The sequence below is a fragment of the Hypanus sabinus genome, chromosome 1 (assembly GCF_030144855.1).
Source record: "Hypanus sabinus isolate sHypSab1 chromosome 1, sHypSab1.hap1, whole genome shotgun sequence".
NCBI classification, from domain to species: domain Eukaryota; kingdom Metazoa; phylum Chordata; class Chondrichthyes; order Myliobatiformes; family Dasyatidae; genus Hypanus; species Hypanus sabinus.
The window spans coordinates 213,503,686-213,522,010 of NC_082706.1; the positions used below are offsets into that span (position 1 = coordinate 213,503,686).

General features: G+C 45.3%; 1 protein-coding gene across 1 annotated transcript in view; it reads right to left on the reverse strand.

The window, feature by feature from the left end:
* LOC132407579 (chondroitin sulfate proteoglycan 5-like) overlaps nucleotides 1-16,618 on the reverse strand; it is a 148,394-nt gene extending 131,776 nt beyond the window's left edge. Inside the window, exon 1 of the mRNA XM_059994348.1 lies at nucleotides 16,278-16,618. Within this exon, the coding sequence (XP_059850331.1) occupies nucleotides 16,278-16,618 (341 nt within the window). The remainder of the gene's footprint in view (nucleotides 1-16,277) is intronic.
* Nucleotides 16,619-18,325: the final 1,707 nt, after the last annotated feature.

Sequence of the window (18,325 nt, forward strand, 5' to 3'; positions counted from 1 at the left end):
GAATGGCAAGAAAGTGGCAGATGCAATACAGTGTTGGGAAATTTATGATAATGCAGTTTGGTAAAGGGAATAATAATGCAGACTATTATCTAAATGGGGAGAGAATTCAAATATTTAAGTCCAGAAGACATAGGAGCAGAATTAGGCCAGTCAGCCCATTGGTCAGTTCTGCCATTTAATCACAGTTACTCCTTTTTTCCCCACTTAAAACCCATTCCCATTCTCCCCAAAACATTTGATGCCGTGTGCAATCAAGAACCTATCAAGCTCTGCCTTAAATACCCCAAATGACCTGGAATCCACAGCTGCCTGTGGTAATCAATTCCACAAATTCCCCACACTCTATCATGACGCTGCTCAATCCTGAGGCGGTGCCCTCTTGTCCTTGACTTCCCCGCCATGAGAGACATCCTTTTCACATCTAATCTGTCTATTCGAAAAATTTCAATGAGATCTCCTCTCACCCTTCTGAATTCCAGTGAGTACAAACCCACAGCAAACAAAAAGTATGATAACTCTTTCATTCCCAGAGTCATCCTTGTGAACCTCCTCTGGACCCTCTCAGTGATAGAGGTGTATAAAATGACGAGTGGCACTTTAGCTGGGGTACATCTCATCTGGTCCCGGTGACTTAGATGAGGTGACGGTAGCAAAGAAAGCCCAGCAGTGTCTCTACTTTCTGCGAAGGCTGAGGAAAGTCCATCTCCCATCCCCTATCCTCATCACATTGTATTGAGAACATCCCGAGAAGTTGCATCATTGCCTGGTTCAGAAATTGCACCTTTTTGGATCGCAAGACCCTGCAGTGGATAGCGAGGTCAGCTGAGAAGATCCTCAGAGTCTCTCTTCCCGCCATCACAGACATTTACCTACATGCAGCATCCGCAAAGGAAACAGCATTATGAAGGACCCCATGCACCCCTCGCTTCTCTTCTCCCTCCTGCCGTCTGGGAAAAAGGCTCCGAAGCATTCGGGCTCTCACAACCAGACTTATGTAACAGTTTCTTCCCCCAAGCTATCAGACTCCTCAATACCCAGAGCCTGGACTGACACCTTGCCCTATTGTCCTGTTTATTATTTATTGTAATGCCTCCACTGTTTTGTGCACTTTATGAAGTTCTGGATAGGTCTGTAGTCTAGTGCAGCTTTCTCTGTGTTGTTATTTTTACGTAGTTCAGTCTAGTTTTGGTACTGTGTCATGTAACACCATGGTCCTGAAAAACATTGTCTCATTTTAACTATGTACTGTATCAGCAGTTATGGTCGAAATGACAATAAAAGTGACTTGACTTGACTTATCCAACTTGATGCTTTCCAAAAGCTCCAGAACATCCTCTTTCTTAATGTCTACATGCTCAAGCTGTTCAGTCCACTGTAAATCATCACTACAATTGCCAAGGTCCTCTTCTGTAGTGAATACTGAAGCAAAGTATTCATTAATTACCTCTGCTATCTCCTCCGGTTCCACACACAGTTTTCCACTGTCATGATGATTAGTCCTATTCTCTCATGTCTTATCCACTTGCTCTTCACATACTTGTAGAATTCCTTGGGGTTTTCTTTAATCCTTCTCATGGCCCCTTCTGGCTCACCTAATTTCATTCTTAAACTCCTTCCTGCTAGCCTTATAATCTTCTGGATCACTCTCATTACCTGATTTTTTAACTTTTCATTAGCTTTTATAGACAATAGACAATAGGTGCAGAAGTAGACCATTCGGCCCCTCGAGTCTGCACTGCCATTCTGAGATCATGGCTGATCATTCACTATCAATATCCAGTCCCTGCCTTGTCCCCATATCCCTTGATTCCCCTATCCATCAGATATCTATCTAGCTCCTTCTTGAAAGCATTCAGAGAATTGGCCTCCACCGTCTTCCAAGGCAGTGCATTCCACACCTCCACAACTCCCTGGGAGAAGAAGCTCTTCCTCAACTCTGTTTTAAATAACTGACCTCTTATTCTCAATCCATGCCCTCTGGTACTGGACTCTCCCAACATCTGGAACATATTTCCTGCCTCAATCCTATCAAATCCTTTAATTATCTTAAACGTTTCAATCAGATCCCCTCTCAATCTCCTCAATTCCAGCGTGTACAAGCCCAATCTCTCCAATCTCTCTGCGTAAGACAGCCCTGCCATCCCAGGGATCAACCTAGTGAATCTACGCTGCACTTCCTCAATTGCCAGAATGTCTTTCCTTAAACCTGGAGACCAAAACTGTACACAATATTCCAGGTGTGGTCTCACCAGGGCCCTGTACAAATGCAAAAGGACATCCTTGCTCTTGTACTCAATTCCCCTTGTAACAAAGGCCAACATTACACTTGCCCTCTTCACTGCCTGTTGCACTTGCTCATTCACCTTCATTGACTGGTGAACTAGGACTCCTAGGTCTCTTTGCATTTCTCCCTTACCTAACTCTACACCATTCAGACAATACTCTGCCCTCTTGTTCCTGCTTCCAAAGTGGATAACTTCACATTTATTCACATTGAATGACATCTGCCAAGTATCTGCCCACTCACCCAGCCTATCCAAATCTCCCTGTATTCTCCTAACGTCCTCTTCGCATGTCACACTGCCACCCAGTTTAGTTTCGTCAGCAAACTTGCTGATATAGTTTTCAATGCCCTCATCTAAATCGTTGACATAAATCGTAAAGAGCTGTGGTCCCAATACAGAGCCCTGTGGTACCCCACTAGTCACCTCCAGCCAGTCCGAGAAACACCCATTCACTGCTACCCTTTGCTTTCTATCTGCCAACCAGTTTTCTAACCATGTTGAAACCCTGCCCCCAATGCCATGAGCTCTGATTTTACTCACCAATCTCCTATGTGGCACCTTATCGAGTGCCTTCTGAAAATCTAGGCACAGAACATCCACTGGCTTACCCTTGTCTAACATCCTTGTTACACCCTCAAAAAACTCCAACAGATTAGTCAAGCATGATTCGCCCTTGGTAAATCCATGCTGGCTTGGCCTAATCCTATTTCTGCCATCAAGATGTGCCACTATTTCGTTCTTAATAATGGACTCAAGCATCTTCCCCACGACTGACGTTAGGCTAACGATAGTTCTCCGTTTTCTCCTTCCCTCCCTTCTTGAAAAGTGGGATAACATGAGCCACTCTCCAATCTTCAGGAACTGATCCTGAATCTAAGGAACATTGGAAAATGATTACCAATCCATCCGCAATTTCCTGAGCCACCTCTTTTAGAACCCTTGGATGCAGACTATCTGGACCCGGGGATTTATTAGCCTTCAGTCCTACCAGTCTACTCATCACAGTTTCTTTCCTAATGTCAATCTGTCTCAGTTCCTCTGATATCTTATGACCCTGGCCCATCCATACATCTGGGAGATTGCTTGTGTCCTCCCTGGTGAAGACAGATCTAAAGTACTCGTTAAATTCTGTTGCCATTTCCCTGTTTCCCATAACAATTTCTCCCAATTCATTCTTCAAGGGGCCAACATTGTTCTTAACTATCTTCATTCTCTTCACATAGCTAAAAAAGCTTTTGCTATCCCCTTTTATATTCCTGGCTAGACTGAGCTCATACCTGATTTTTTCTCTCCGTATTGCTTTTTTAGTTAAGATCTGCTGTTCCTTAAAACTTTCCCAATCATCTGTATTCCCACTCATCTTAGCCCTGTCATACTTCTTTTTCTTTAATGCTATACAATCTCTGACTTCCTTTGTCAACCACTGTGGCCCCTTCCCCCTCTTTGAATCCTTCCTTCTCATTGGAATGAACTGCTTTTGCATCTTTTGTATTATGCCCAAGAATATCTGCCACTGCTGATCCACTGTCTTTCCTGCCAGGGCATCCGCCCATTTAACTTTGGCCAGCTCTTCCCTCATGGCTCTGTAGTCTCCTTTATTTAATTGCAACACTGACACCTCTGATCTGCCCTTATCTCTCTCAAATCGTAGATAAAAACTTACCATGTTATGATCACTACTTCCTAATGGCTCCTTTACTTCAAGATCACTTATCAATTCCTGTTCATTACACATCACCAAGTCCAAAATAGCCTCGTTCCTAGTTGGCTCAAGCACAAGCTGTTCCAAAAATACATCCCTTAGACACTCCACAAACTCCCTATCCTGGGGTCCAGCACCTACCTGATTCTCCCAGTTCACCTGCATGTTGAAATCTCCCATAATGACCGCATTACCTTTAGCACATGCCAATGTTAACTCCCTAATCAACTTGTACCCAATATCCACGCTACAGTTTGGGGGCCTGTACACAACAGCCATTAGGGACTTTTTACCCTTACTGTTCCTCAGCTCAATCCACACGGACTCTACTTCCCCTGTTCCTAAGTCACCCCTTGCTAAGGACTGAATCTCATTCCTCACCAACAGGCCCACCCCATATTTCTGTCTCTACAATAGCACGTATACCCTGGTACACTCAATTCCCAGGCCTGATCCCCTTGCAGCCATGTCTCCGTTATTCCAACAATATCGTAGTTCCCCATTTTCATCTGAGCTTCAAGCTCATCTGTCTTATTTCTGACACTACGCACATTCAAGTATAGAATTCTTAGCCCATTCCTCTTCTCTTTGCTTAAAACACTGTCTACTGTACCTAACCCAGCTCCTTGAACTTTCATTGGGCTAATTGCACCCTGAATTTTGATGACCTTCTCAAGATCACCCAAACCTTCTACACATTTAACCCCATGCTCCTTCTGACCAACCCTCTGGATCTGGATCCCTGCCCCCTGCACATCTAGTTTAAACCCCCCCGAGCAGCACTGGCAAACACTCCTGCAAGAATGTTAGTACCCCTCCGGTTCAGATGTAGACCGTCCCTTCGAAACAGATCCCAATGTCCCTGGAACAAAGACCAATTATCCAAAAACCTGAACCCTTCCTTCCTGCACCATGCTCTCAGCCTCGTATTAATGTGCATAATCATTCTATTCTTCGCCTCACTCGCACGTGGCACAGGTAGCAATCCCGAGATTGTCACCCTGGAGGTCCTGCCTTTCAGCTTCACTCCTAACTCCCTGAACTCTAAGCAGGACCCCCTCACTCACCTTACCTACATTGTTGGTCCCTACATGGACCACTACATCTGGGTTCATGCCCTCATTCTCAAGAATAGCCTGCACCCGATCTGAGATGTCCCGGACCCTGGCACCAGGGAGGCAACATACCATCCGAGACTCCTGATCTGCCCCACAAAATCTCCTATCTGCCCCCCTGACTATAGAATCCCCTAAAACTATCGCTCTCTTCTCTTCCCTCCTCCCCTTTCTAGTTGAGGGTTCAACCTCTGTGCCAGAGGCAGGACCACTACAACTCATTCCTGGTAGGTCATCCCCATCAACAGTATCCAGTACGGTATACTTATTGTTAATGGGAATGGCTGCAGGGGTGCTCTGCTCTCTCTGCCTGCTCCCCCTGCCTCTCTGGACCGTCACCCATCTGCCTACTTCTTGGTTTTTTGGTGTGACTACCTCCTGATAACTCCTATCTATCTCTGCCTCTGCCTCCCGAATGATCCGTAGTTCATCCAGCTCCAGCTCCAACTCCCTAACTCGGGCTGATAGGAGCTGCAGCTGGATGCACCTCCTGCAGGTGTGGTCATCAGGGACAACTGTGTTGACCCTGACCTCCCACATACTGCATACGGAGCACACCACTGCTCTGACTGTCTCCCCCATACCTGAAATGGATTGATAGAATAAGTCTAAAAAGCACCGAGCGACCTTACCTTCTTCCCCTCAGCGAGCAATCACACAGGCTTACCGAAGTCCCCTTACGCCGAAGCCCACTTAGCCAAAGCCCAGGACTCTGCTCCCACGGACTCCACTGCCCACTCGACGCTGCTCGCTCTGAAAAGAAGTCCTGCCTTTTAAAGTGCGCGCTCGACGCTGACGTCACTCGCGCCTGCGCAGTTCCCCCTCCTCCACAGGTATTGACCAGGTAGGCTTAAATCCTACCTACACGGTCGAATTCTCTGAGCTCCCAGCTGAATCACAAGCTGTAACTTGCTCCCGATTCAAAAATTTCTTTTCTTCCTGACTAGATTTTCAACAGCATTTGTACACCATGGTTCCTATACCCTCCCATCCTTTCCTTGTCTCATTGCAACATACTGTACCTATATAGAACTCCACACAAATATCCCCTGAACATTTGCCACATTTCTTTCGTACATTTCCCTGAGAACATCTGTTCCCAATTTATGCTTCCAAGTTCTTGCCTGATAGCTTCATATTTCCCCTCTACTCCAATAAAACAATTTTCTAACTTATCTGTTCCTATCCCTCTCCAATACTATGGTAAAGGAGATAGAATTGTGATCACTATCCCCAAAATGCTCCCTACTGAGAGACCTGATACCTGACCAGGTTCATTTCCCAATACTAGATCAAGTACAGCCTCTCCTCTTGTAGGATTATCTGCATATTGTGTCAGGAAACTTTCCTGAACACACCTAACAAACTCCACCCCATCTAAACCCCTTGCTCTAAGGAGATGCCAATCACTATTTGGGAAATTAAAATCTTCCACCATGACAACCCTGTTATTATTACACCTTTCCAGAATCTGTCTCCCTATCTGTTCCACGATGTCCCTTTTAATATTGGGTGGTCTATAAAAATCACCCAGTAGAGTTATTGACCCCTTTCTGCTTCTAACTTCCACCCACTTAGACTCTGTAGACAATCCCTCCATGACTTCCTCCTCTTCAGCAGCCACGACACTATCTCTGATTAGCAGTGCCACACCTCCACCTCTTTTGCCTCTGTCCCTGTCCTTTCTGAAACATCTAAAGCCTGCCACTCGAAGTAAGCATTCCTGTCCCTGACCCACCCAAGTCTCTGTAATGGCCATAACGTCATAGCTCCAAGTATTGATCTACGCTCTAAACTCATCTGCTTTGTTCATGATTCTTCTTGCGTTAAAATAGACACATCTCAAATCATTGGTCTGAATGCGTCCCTTCTCTATCTCCCATCTATCCTCCCTCTCGCACTGTCTCCAAGCTTTCTTTATTTCTGAGACAACCCCCCCTTCCTCCGACTCTTTAGTTCAGTTCCCACCTCCCTGCAATCCTAGTTTACTCTCTGTAATAGCTTTAGCAAACCTCCCTGCCAGGATATTGGTCCCACTGGGATTCAAGTGCAACTCATCCCTTTTGTACAGGACCCATCTGCCCCAAAAGAGGTCCCAGTGATCCAGAAATCTGAATCCCTGCCCTCTGCTCCAATCCCTCAGCCACGTATTTATCCTCCACCTCACTCTATTCCTATACTCATTGTCATGTGGCACAGGCAGTAATCCCAAGATGACTACCTTTGAGGTCCTACTTCTCAGCTTCCTTCCTAAATCCCTGTAGTCTGCTTTCAGCCCATTGAGGGGCTGTAAGTTTTCTCTGCATGTTTTTTGTGCCTATGTGTTTGTCCTTGTGTGTGTCTGTGTGTATGTGTGTGTGCATGTCTGTGAGTATGTTTCTGTGTGTCTGTGTGTTTCTATGTGTGTTGTGTGTGTGTGTGTGTGTGTGTGTGTGTGTGTGTGTGTGTGTGTGTGTGTGAGAGAGAGAGAGATCGAGGGGCAGATCAAAGTGAAGATGGTGCTAAATGGTGATTCCTTTGCTTGCATCTTCGGAAACAGCTCTATTTCCATCTTTAATATCTCTATTTTTCCCTTTCAGGGTCCTTTTGAAGACCCTGACCTGGAGTTACACGCTGACTATGGTTCTTTGTGGGAATGGGACCCGCTCTTCGGGTTTCACAACTGGCTGCTGTTCGGCACACCAAGGGTTCGGCCTACCAAGGGTTCGGCACACCAAGGGTTCGGCACACCAAGGGTTCGGCACACCAAGGGTTCGGCACACCAAGGGTTCGGCCTACCAAGGGTTCGGCCTAAGAGTTTGGCTCACCTTTGGAAGCCTAGGATCTCGGGGCACTGGAGACGGGCGGATTGAAGGCTGATGTCTGGGACCAGTGTGTCGTGAAAGCTGGAACACACACACACACACACACACACACACACACACACACACACACATACACAGCACACATGGATGGAGAGACACCCACATGCACTCTCTCACAAAGACACATACCCACACTGACACACCACATTCACACACACACACACACACACACACACACACACACACACACACACACACACACACACACACACAGGGACACAGACACACATGACCTCACTCACACAGACACTCAGTAACACAGGTATACACACATACAAAGGCAGGTGTGTAAAAAGGGCCCAAAGGATCACTGGGGACCCGAGTCACCTCAACCACAAATTGTTCCAGCTGCTACCATCCAGGAAACATTACTGCAGCATAAAAGCCAGGACCGACAGGCTCCGGGACAGCTTCTTCCACAGGCCATCAGACTCATTAATTCATGATGCTACAATTGTATTTTAATGCTATATTGACTGAACTGTTGTACATAATATTTATTATAAATTGCACATTGCACATTTAGAGAGACATAATGTAAAGATTTTTACTCCTCATGTATTTAAAGGATGTAAGTAATAAAGTCAATTCAGTTCAACTCACACAGGAAATAGTGAATCTGTGGAATGCTCTGCTACAGACTGTGGTGGAGGCCAAGTCCGTGGGTATACTTAAGGTGGAAGTTGATCATTTACTGGTCGGTCAGGGCATTAAAGGATATGGCGAGAAGGCAGGTATATGGAGTTGAGTGGGATCCACGATCAGCCATGATGGAATGGCAGAGCAGACTCAATGGGCTGAATGGCCAGATTCTGCTCCTATGTCTTATTGTCTTATGGTCTTAAGATCACCCACCTTATTTCTGATACTCCGTGCATTGAGATATAACACTTTGAGTACTGCATTTGCTACCCTTTTTGATTCTGTATCCCTAATGTACTGATACTCACCTTGCTGTCTGTAATTATGCCCTATCATCGGCCTGCCCTTCCTGACAGTCTGGCTGCACACTATCTTTGCATTTTTACCATCCGCCCTATCATGTGTTCCTTCATGCCAGCTCCCACCCCGAGATAAACTCTTCCCAGCAGCTCTAAAAAACCTGCCCATGAGAATATTGGTTCCCCACGGGTTCAGGTGCAACCCATCACATTTGAACAGATCATATCTCCCCCAGAAGTGATCCCAGTGATGTAAGCCCTTCCTCCTGTTCCAGTTTCTTGGCCGCGCATCAATTTGCCAAATCATCCTGTTTTTACCCTCACTGGTGAATGGCACAGGCAGCAATCCAGAAATTACTACTCGGGAGGCCCTGCTTCTCAACTTTCTACCTAGTTCTCTAAATTCTCTTTTTGGAACCTCTTTGCTTATCCTTCCTATGTCATTGGTACCAATTTGTACCAAGACGTCTGGCTGCTCTCCCTCCCTCTGCAAATTGCTGTGGTCGTGATCTGAGGCATCCCTGATCCTGGCACCTGGGAGGCAACATACCATTCAGGTGTCCCGTTCATGTCTCTTGTCTGTTCCCCTGACTGTTGAGTACCCTATCACTACTAATGAGAGGCATTGATCATGTGGATAGTCAGAGGCTTTTTCCCAGGGCAGAAATGGCTAGTACGAGAGGGCACAATTTTAAGGTGCTTGAGAGTAGATACAGAGGAGATATTAGGGGTAAGATTTTTTACACAGAGAGTGGTGAGTGCGTGGAATGGGCTGCCAGCAATAGTGGTGGAGGCGGATATAATAGGCTCTTTTAAGAGGCTCCTGGACGGGTATATGGAACTCAGAAAAATAGAGGGTATGGGTAACCTTAGGTAATTTTTCAGGTAAGGACGTGTTCAGTACACTTTGTGGGCTGAAGTGCCTGTATTGTGCTGTAGGTTTTCTATGTTTCTATGTTCTATGTTATTGTACCCCTCTTCTCCCTCTTTCCCTTCTGCACCACAGACCTATGCTCAGTGATCGGTTCATATTGTGTGCGACTGTATGGTTACTGCTATCTGATATGTGCTATGTGCCTTGTGCTGTGTGGCTGACTGCTGGCACTGTGCTTTCCACCTTGGCCCCAGAGTATTGCTGTTTCATTTGACTGTATTCATGAGTATTAATGATTGGTTGAGTGATAATTAAACTTGAACTTGAACTTGATTACTAGCCGCACTTCCATGTGGCACACGTAGCAATTCTGAGAGAACAACCACGGAGATCCTGTCCTTTAACATAGCACCTATCTCCCTGAACTCACCCGAGGCAGGACCTCGTCACCCATAAGACCACAAGATATAGGAGCAGGATTAGGCTATTTGGCCCATTGAGTCTGCTCTGTCACTTCATCGTGGCTGATTCATTTTCTTTCTCATCCCCAATCTCATCCCTTCTCCCCATATCCATTCGTGCCCTGACTAATTAATCTATCAACTCCACCTTATATCTATATAAAGACAGCCTCCACAGCCACCTTTGACAAACAAATTCTGCTGATTCACCACTCTCTGGCTAAAGAAATTTGTCCTCATCTACTTTCTAAAAGGACACTCCTCTATTCAGGAGCTGTATTCTCTGGTGCTAGACTCTCCCCCACAGGAAACATCCTTTCACATCCACTCTATCAAGGCCTTTCATCATTCGACAGGTTTCAATTAGGTCACCCCTCAGTCTTTTGAATTCTAGTCAATACAGGACTAGAGCCATCAAATGCTCTTCATATGATAATTCAATGCTGGAATCATTTTCGTGCACTTTCTTTGAACCCTCTCCAGTGTCAGCACATCCTTTCTAAGAGAACGGGCTCAAAGCAGCTCATAATACTCCAAGTGAGGTCTCAACAGTGTTTTATAAGCTGTTATATTCCACATTATATACTTGTTTTTTATTATCTTGAAATAAATCCAAACATCATATTTACCTTCCTCACCACATACTCTACCTGCAAATTTATCTTGAGAATCCTGCACATCAACTTCCCATTGCATCTCCATTTTTTGAATTTTCTCACCATTTAGAAAATAGTCTACCCTTTCACTTCTTCTATCAAACTGCATGACCATACACTAACTGATACTGTATTCCATCTGCTATTTCTTTGCCCAGTCTTCAGATATGTCTAAATCCTTTGGCAGCCACTTCTTCCTCAAAACTACCTACCCCTCCACTTATCTTCATATTTTTTGCAAACTTTACAACAAAGCCATCAATTCCATCATCCAAATCACTGACATAGAAACATAGAAAAACTACAGGCCCTTTGGCCCACAATGCTGTGCTGAACATGTACTTACTGTAGAAATTACCTAGGGTTACCCATAGCCCTCTATTTTTCTAAGCTCCACGTACCTATCCAGGAGTCTCTTAAAAGACCCTATCATTTCTGCCTCCACCACTGTCGCCAGCAGCCCATTCCACGCACTCACCACTCTCTGAGTAAAAAACTCACTCCTGACACCTCTATACCTACTTCCAAGCACCTTAAACCTGTGCCCTCTTGTGACAACTATTACAGCCCTGGGGAAAAGCCTCTAACTATCCACACGATCAATGTCTCTCATCACCTTGTACACCTCTGTCAGTTCACCTCTAATCTTCTGCCACTCCAAGGAGAAAAGCCCGAGTTCACTCAACCTATTCTCATATGGCATGCTCTCCAATCCAGGCAACATCCTTGTAAATTTCCTCTGCACTCTTTCCATACTTTCCATATCCTTCCTATAGTGAGGCGACCAGAACTGAGCACAGTACTCCAAGTGGTGTCTGACCAGGGTCCTATATAGCTGTAAGGTTACCTCTCGGCTCTTAACTTCAATCCCACAATTGATGAAGGCCAATGTCTTCCTAACCACAAGAGTCAACATGCACAGCAGCTTTGAGTGCCCTATGATCTTGGGCCCCAAGATCCCTCTGATCCTCCACACTGCCAAGAGTCTGACCATTAATACTATAATCTGCCATCATATTCGACCTACCAAAATGAACCACCTCACACTTATCTAGGTTGAACTCCATCTGTCATTTCTCAGCCCAGTTTTACATCCTATCAATGTCCCGCTGTAACTTCTGACAGCCCTCCACACTATCCACAACACCTCCAACCTTCGTGTCATCAGCAAATTTACTAAACCATCCTCCACTTCTTCATCCAGATTATTTATAAAAATCAAGAAGAGAAGTGGTCCCAGAACAGATCCCTGAGGCACACCACTGGTCACTGACCCCCATGCAGAATATGACACATCTAGAACCACTGTTTGCCTTCTGTGGGCAAGACAGTTCTGGATCTACAAAGCAAGGTCTCCTTGGATCCCATGCCTCCTTACTTTCTCAATAAGCCTTGTGTGGCGTACCTTATCAAATGCCTTGCTGAAACTCATGTGCACTAGATCTACTGCTCTACCTTGATCGATGTGTCTATTCACATACTCAAAAATTCAATCAGGCTCATACGGCACAACCTGCCTTTGGCAAAGCCATGTTGGCTATTCTTAATAAAATTATGCCTCTCCAAATGTTCATATATCCTCCATCTCAGGATCTTCTCTATCAACTTACCAACCACTGAAGCAAGACTCACTGGTCTATCCCCCACATGATTCATCTGTTGTCAGCCCCCAACCAACACATACTCCACTCTCCCTTCCTAACCCTCCTCACAGCCCCCCTCCCCCCCCCCACTCTGCTCTCGTGACTACACCCCTCTCTCACCTGAAACCACCGCGGTAGGCTTCACAGCTGAACAGGTGAGAAGACAGCTGAAATGTCTCCATCCAAGCAAGGTTGCAGGCCTGGATGGTGTCAGCACCAGGGTGCTCAAAGCCTGTGCCCCCCAGCTATGTGGAGTACTTCACCATGTCTTCAACCTGAGCCTGAGACTCTAGAGGGGTCCTGTGATGTGGAAGACGTCCTGCCTTGTTCCTGTATTGAAGACGCTGCGCCCCAGTGGCTCCAATGACTACAGACCGGTGGCATTGACATCCCACATCATGAAGACCCTTGAGAGACTTGTTCTAGAGCAACTCCGGCCTATGGTTAGGCCACACTTAGACCCCCTCCAGTTCGCCTATCAGCCCCAACTAGGAGTTGAGGATGCCATTGTCTACCTGCTGAACCGTATCTATGCCCACCTGGACAAGCCAGCGAGCACTGTGAGGGTCATGTTTTTTGACTTCTCTAGTGCGTTCAACATCATCCACCCTGCTCTGTGGGGTGAGAAGCTGACAGTGATGCAGGTGGTTGCTTCCCTGGTGTCATGGATTATTGATTACCTGACTGGCAGACCGCAGTACGTGCACTTGCAACACTGTGTGTCAGACAGAGTGGTCAGCAGCACTGGGGCTCCACAGGGGACTGTCCTGTCTCCCTTTCTCTTCACCATCTACACCTCGGACTTCAACTACAACACAGAGTCTTGCCATCTTCAGAAGTTTTCTGATGACTCTGCCATAGTTGGATGCATCAGCAAGGGAGATGAGGCTGAGTACAGGGTTACGGTGGGAAACTTTGTCACATGGTGCGAGCAGAATCATCTGCAGCTTAATGTAAAAAAGAGTAAGGAGCTGGTGGTGGACCTGAGGAGGGCTAAGGCACTGGTGACCCCTGTTTCCATCCAAGGGGTCAGTGTAGACATGGTGGAGGATTAAAAATACCTGGGGATATGAATGGACAATAAACTGGACTGGTCAAAGAACACTGAGTCTGTCTACAAGAAAGGTCAGAGCCATCTCCATTTCCTGAGGAGACTGAAGTCTTTTAACATCTGCCAGACGATGCCAAGGATGTTCTACGAGGCTGTGGTGGCCAGTGCTATCATGTTTGCTGTTGTGTGTTGGGGCAGCAGGCTGAGGGTAGCAGACACCAACAGAATCAACAAACTCATTCGTAACGCCAGTGATGTTGTGGGGGTGGAACTGGACTCTCTGACGGTGGTGTCTGAAAAGAGGATGCTGTCAAGTTGCATGCCATCTTGGACAATGACTCCCATCCACTCCATAATGTACTGGTTAGGCACAGGAGTACATTCAGCCAGAGACTCATTCCATCGAGATGTAACACAGAGCATCATATGAAGTCATTCCTACCTGTGGCCATCAAGCCTTACAACTCCTCCCTCTGAGTGTCAGACACCCTGAGCCAATAGGCTGGTCCTGGACTTATTTCCACTTGGCATAATTAACTTATTATTATTTAATTATTTATCGTTTTATATTGCTATATTTCTTCACTATTCTTGGTTGGTGCGGCTGTAACAAAACCCAATTTCCCTCGGGATCAATAAAGTATGTCTGTCTGTCTATAATTTCCTGGGCTATCTCTACTGACTTTCTTGAATAAGGGAACAACATCAGCAACCCCCCAATCTTTCGGAACCTCCCCCATCCCCATTGATGATGCAAAGATCATTGCCAGAGGTTTAGCAGTCTCCTCCCTCACCTCACACAGTAGCCTGGGGAACATCTTGTCAGGTCCCGGAGACTTAACCAACTTATATACATAACATAATGTAAAAATACTTGGTCCCAACAGAAACCCCTATGTAACACACTCATTACCGGCAGCCAGCCATAAAAGACTCCCTTTATTCACTCTCTTTGCCTTCTGCCAATCAGCCACTGCTTTACCCATGCTCAAATCTTTCCTGTAAATCCATGAGCTCATAGCTTGTTAAGCAGCCTCATGTGTGGCACCTTTTATTTTTTATTTAGTGCAATTGTGAACAATAGCCAGATCAGAAATGCTGATCAAGTCAACTAGATCCCAAAGAGAACTCTGATAGGCCAATCAGATGGTTCACTGCTGCTCAGCGATAGAACACAAACAGGCACAAGGGTCGCTAACTCCTGTACCCCAGAAACACACTGGAGCAGTGCAGTAGAGATATGTGTTATGCAAGACCTGATCTGAAAGCATCATGTTGACTCATAACAGATCGTGTTCACAGTGGAACAGCTTAATCAAGAATGAGGTGATCGGCACAGATGGGCAAATTATATCTCCACTAACCCTAACCCTTGTCAAAGGCCTGCTGAAAATCCAAGTATACAACATCAATCGATTCTCTTTTGTCTATCATGCTTGTTAATTCTTCAAAGAATTCCAATAGATTTGTCAGGCAAAATTCTCCCTTGAGGAAACCATGCTGACTACAGCCTATTTTATCATGTGTGTCCAAATACCCTGGGACCTCATTCTTAATAATTGACTCCAACATCTTCCCAACCACTGAGATCAGACTAACTGGTCTATAGCTTCCTTTCTTCTGGCTCTCTCCCTTATTGAAGTGTGGTGTGACATTTGCAATTTTCCAGTCCTCCAGAACCATTTCCAGAATCTAGTGATTCTTGAAAGATCATTAGTTGAAAAATAGAGGGCTATGGGTAACCTTAGACAATTTAAGTACATGTTTGGCACAGCATTCTAGGCTGAAGAACCTGAATTGTGCTGTAGGTTTTCTATGTTTCTATGTTTCTACTAATGCCTCCACGATCTCTTTTGCCTCCTCTTTTAGAACTCTGGGGTGTACATCATCAGGTCCAGGTGATTTGTCTACCTTCAGACCTTTCAGTTTTCCAAGAACCTTCTCTCTAGTAATGGTAACTTCACACTCTTCATGACCCCTGGCAACTGGATCTTCCACCATACTGCTTATGTCTTCCACAGTGAAGTCTGATGCAAAATATATATTCAGTTCATCCGCCATTTTGTTGTCCCCCATTACTACCTCTACAGTATCATTTTTCAATGATCTGATATCCACTCTCTCCCCTTTTTTGCACTATTTATTTAGAGAAACTTGTATCTTCTTTAATATTATTGGCTAGCTTACTTTTGTATTCTATCTTTACCTTCTTAATGGCTTTTTTTAGTTTCCTTCCGTAGGTTTTCCAATCCTCCAATTTTCCACTAATTTTTGCTCTATTATATGCCCTCTCTTTGGCTTTTATGTTGGCTTTGACTTCTCTTGTTAGTCATGGTCATGTCACCTTACCTTTAGAATACTTCTTCCTCTTTGGGATGTATAGATCTCGCACCTTCTGAATTGATTTGAGAAATTCCAGCCATTGCTGCTCTGCCATCATCCCTGTAGTGATCTTTTCCAATCAATGCTGGCCTACTTTTCTCTCATGCCTCTGTAATTCCCTTTACCCCACTATATTACAGATATATCTGACTTTAGCTTCTCCTATTCAGTCATAGCTGGAACTTAAAACCAAAAGGAAAGCTGATTTTCTTGACCCAAACTGTTTGATAGAAGTCACATAAAACCTGCATTTGGGTGGTGCTTGCATACCCAAACCTACCTCTGAAACAATTTGCCACCTACCTGCAAATTGCTCCAATATCTTCCATGACAAAGCATTGTCCACCATTGTAACAGTAATTTGGGGCCAAGTCACAGATGGATTTGCAGGTTTTGTTCTGCTTCAGATATCCCAGTTTGCAGTCCTTTCTGCCTTCCCCAAGTACCAGGGGTGACAGACTAATGTCTTGGCCGGAGTCTGAGTCAGAGGTATTAGTGAAGACAGTTAGGTATGACTCTGAAATGAAATCTGGATTGGAGATAGTTTGCTTGGCCATGTCTTCTTCCTTCACTAATATGGTTTGTACCTTGGGAGAGACGGTGGTCAGTCGAAATTCATTCTCAAGTTCCAATTCAGGAGCCATTTCATCCCAATAGTATAAAGTTGCCATTTCAACACCAGAATCTTGACGATCCAGTGGAGGAGTCAAGGAAGGAAGATCAGGCAAGAAGTCATTTATGGAGTCTAAGTTGGATGATGTGATGGGAGCATCTGGAGATTCAACACTGGGAAAGTTCTCAGAAGAATCATTGTTTGGGTCATGAATATATCTTGTGGGTAGTTTAGAAGGTTCATTAGTTGTCAAGGGATGTTGGGCAGGGATGGTATGCTGTTCAGACCACAATTGCATCTTCTGGTCCACCCTTGTATTGTCAGTGCTTCCTTCTATTCCGTGGAGTGGGAAGTCAGTGGCTTCTTCATGCCTAAACAACTTAGCATTCTGTTTCTCTTTCAGTGTGCTGCTCCCTTGCATGGGGCTAGAAATCTCTCCACTTCCCTCAGCCCCTTTTATTAGCTCCAAGCTTGCCTGGGTGAATGGCTCCTCTTCTGATATTCCTTCAGGTTTCTGGCAGCCTGGACAGCCCACAAGCTCTTGAACTAAGTCATCAGCCAGAGGAGTTGTTGGTAGTGCCAGACTGCCCAGTGACTCTGATGTAGAAGGTTTGTTATTTGATCCCTGCTTTCTGTCCACCTCTCCAGTCTGAGCACCAGAATCCACATCTTCACTGTGAGGTTGCACTTCTACAGATCTCACCTGCACTGAACTGGTGGGAGCATGAGGTTCACTTGCAGTTGGCCAAATGAAGCCATTGGGGACAGAAGAAATATTCAGTAAATCCTTGCGGTGGGGAATCTGTTGAACTGTGAAGCTGTGTGGAGATTGAGAACTGGTGAGGAACGAAGAGCTCTCTGGGGATAATAATGCAGAAGGAGTATCCTCAGGTGTGGGTGGTGACAGAGTGACGTCTGATCCTACAAAGAGGAAAGCACAAATGAGTTGGGAAAGTAAATAAGCAGAACACCAATAGGTACAAGATTCAAGATTCACAAACTTTGAATTTGTTATACTGCATTATAACTGTTTAGTCATGTATATATACATATGTATTAAACAAAAAAAATCCTCCCCACCATTGAGCATATATATTTATACAGAGTGCTTCCACAAGAAAGTAGCATCCATCATCATTGACCCCACCATCCAGGCTATCACAGATAACACATATAAAGAAATAGTGACACTCAAGCTGCAGGACACAAGGAACTTGAGCGACAGTCAAGAAGAGGAAAGGGGTTAAGGAATCAGTGCAGATAGTGGCCACTCCCCTCAACAACAGGTATTTCACTTTTTGATGCAGCTGCGGGAAGGGAATGAACTAACAGAGGAAAATAACAGTGGATGGGTCACTATCACTGAGACTGCCTCTGCGATTCAGACAGGAAGGGGAGGAAGAAGCACACTGGTGATAATTAGGGAATAGACAGGAGGTTCTGAAAATGAGAACAATGTTCCCAGAAGGAATGTTGCATCCTGGATGCCAGGGGCTGGGATATCTCAGGTCAAGTCCTCAACATTCTTAAATAGGAGGGTGATCAGCCAGAGGTCATGGTCCATGTAGGTACCAATGTCACAGGCAGGACAAGTGACAAGGTTCTTCACAAGAAGTTCAGGGAGCTAGGTGCTAAATTAAAGGGCAGGACCTCAAGGGCTGTGATCTCAGGATTGTTACCCATGCCATGTGCTAGTGATGCCAGAAATAGGAAGATTAGAAACATTGAGAAACAGAAA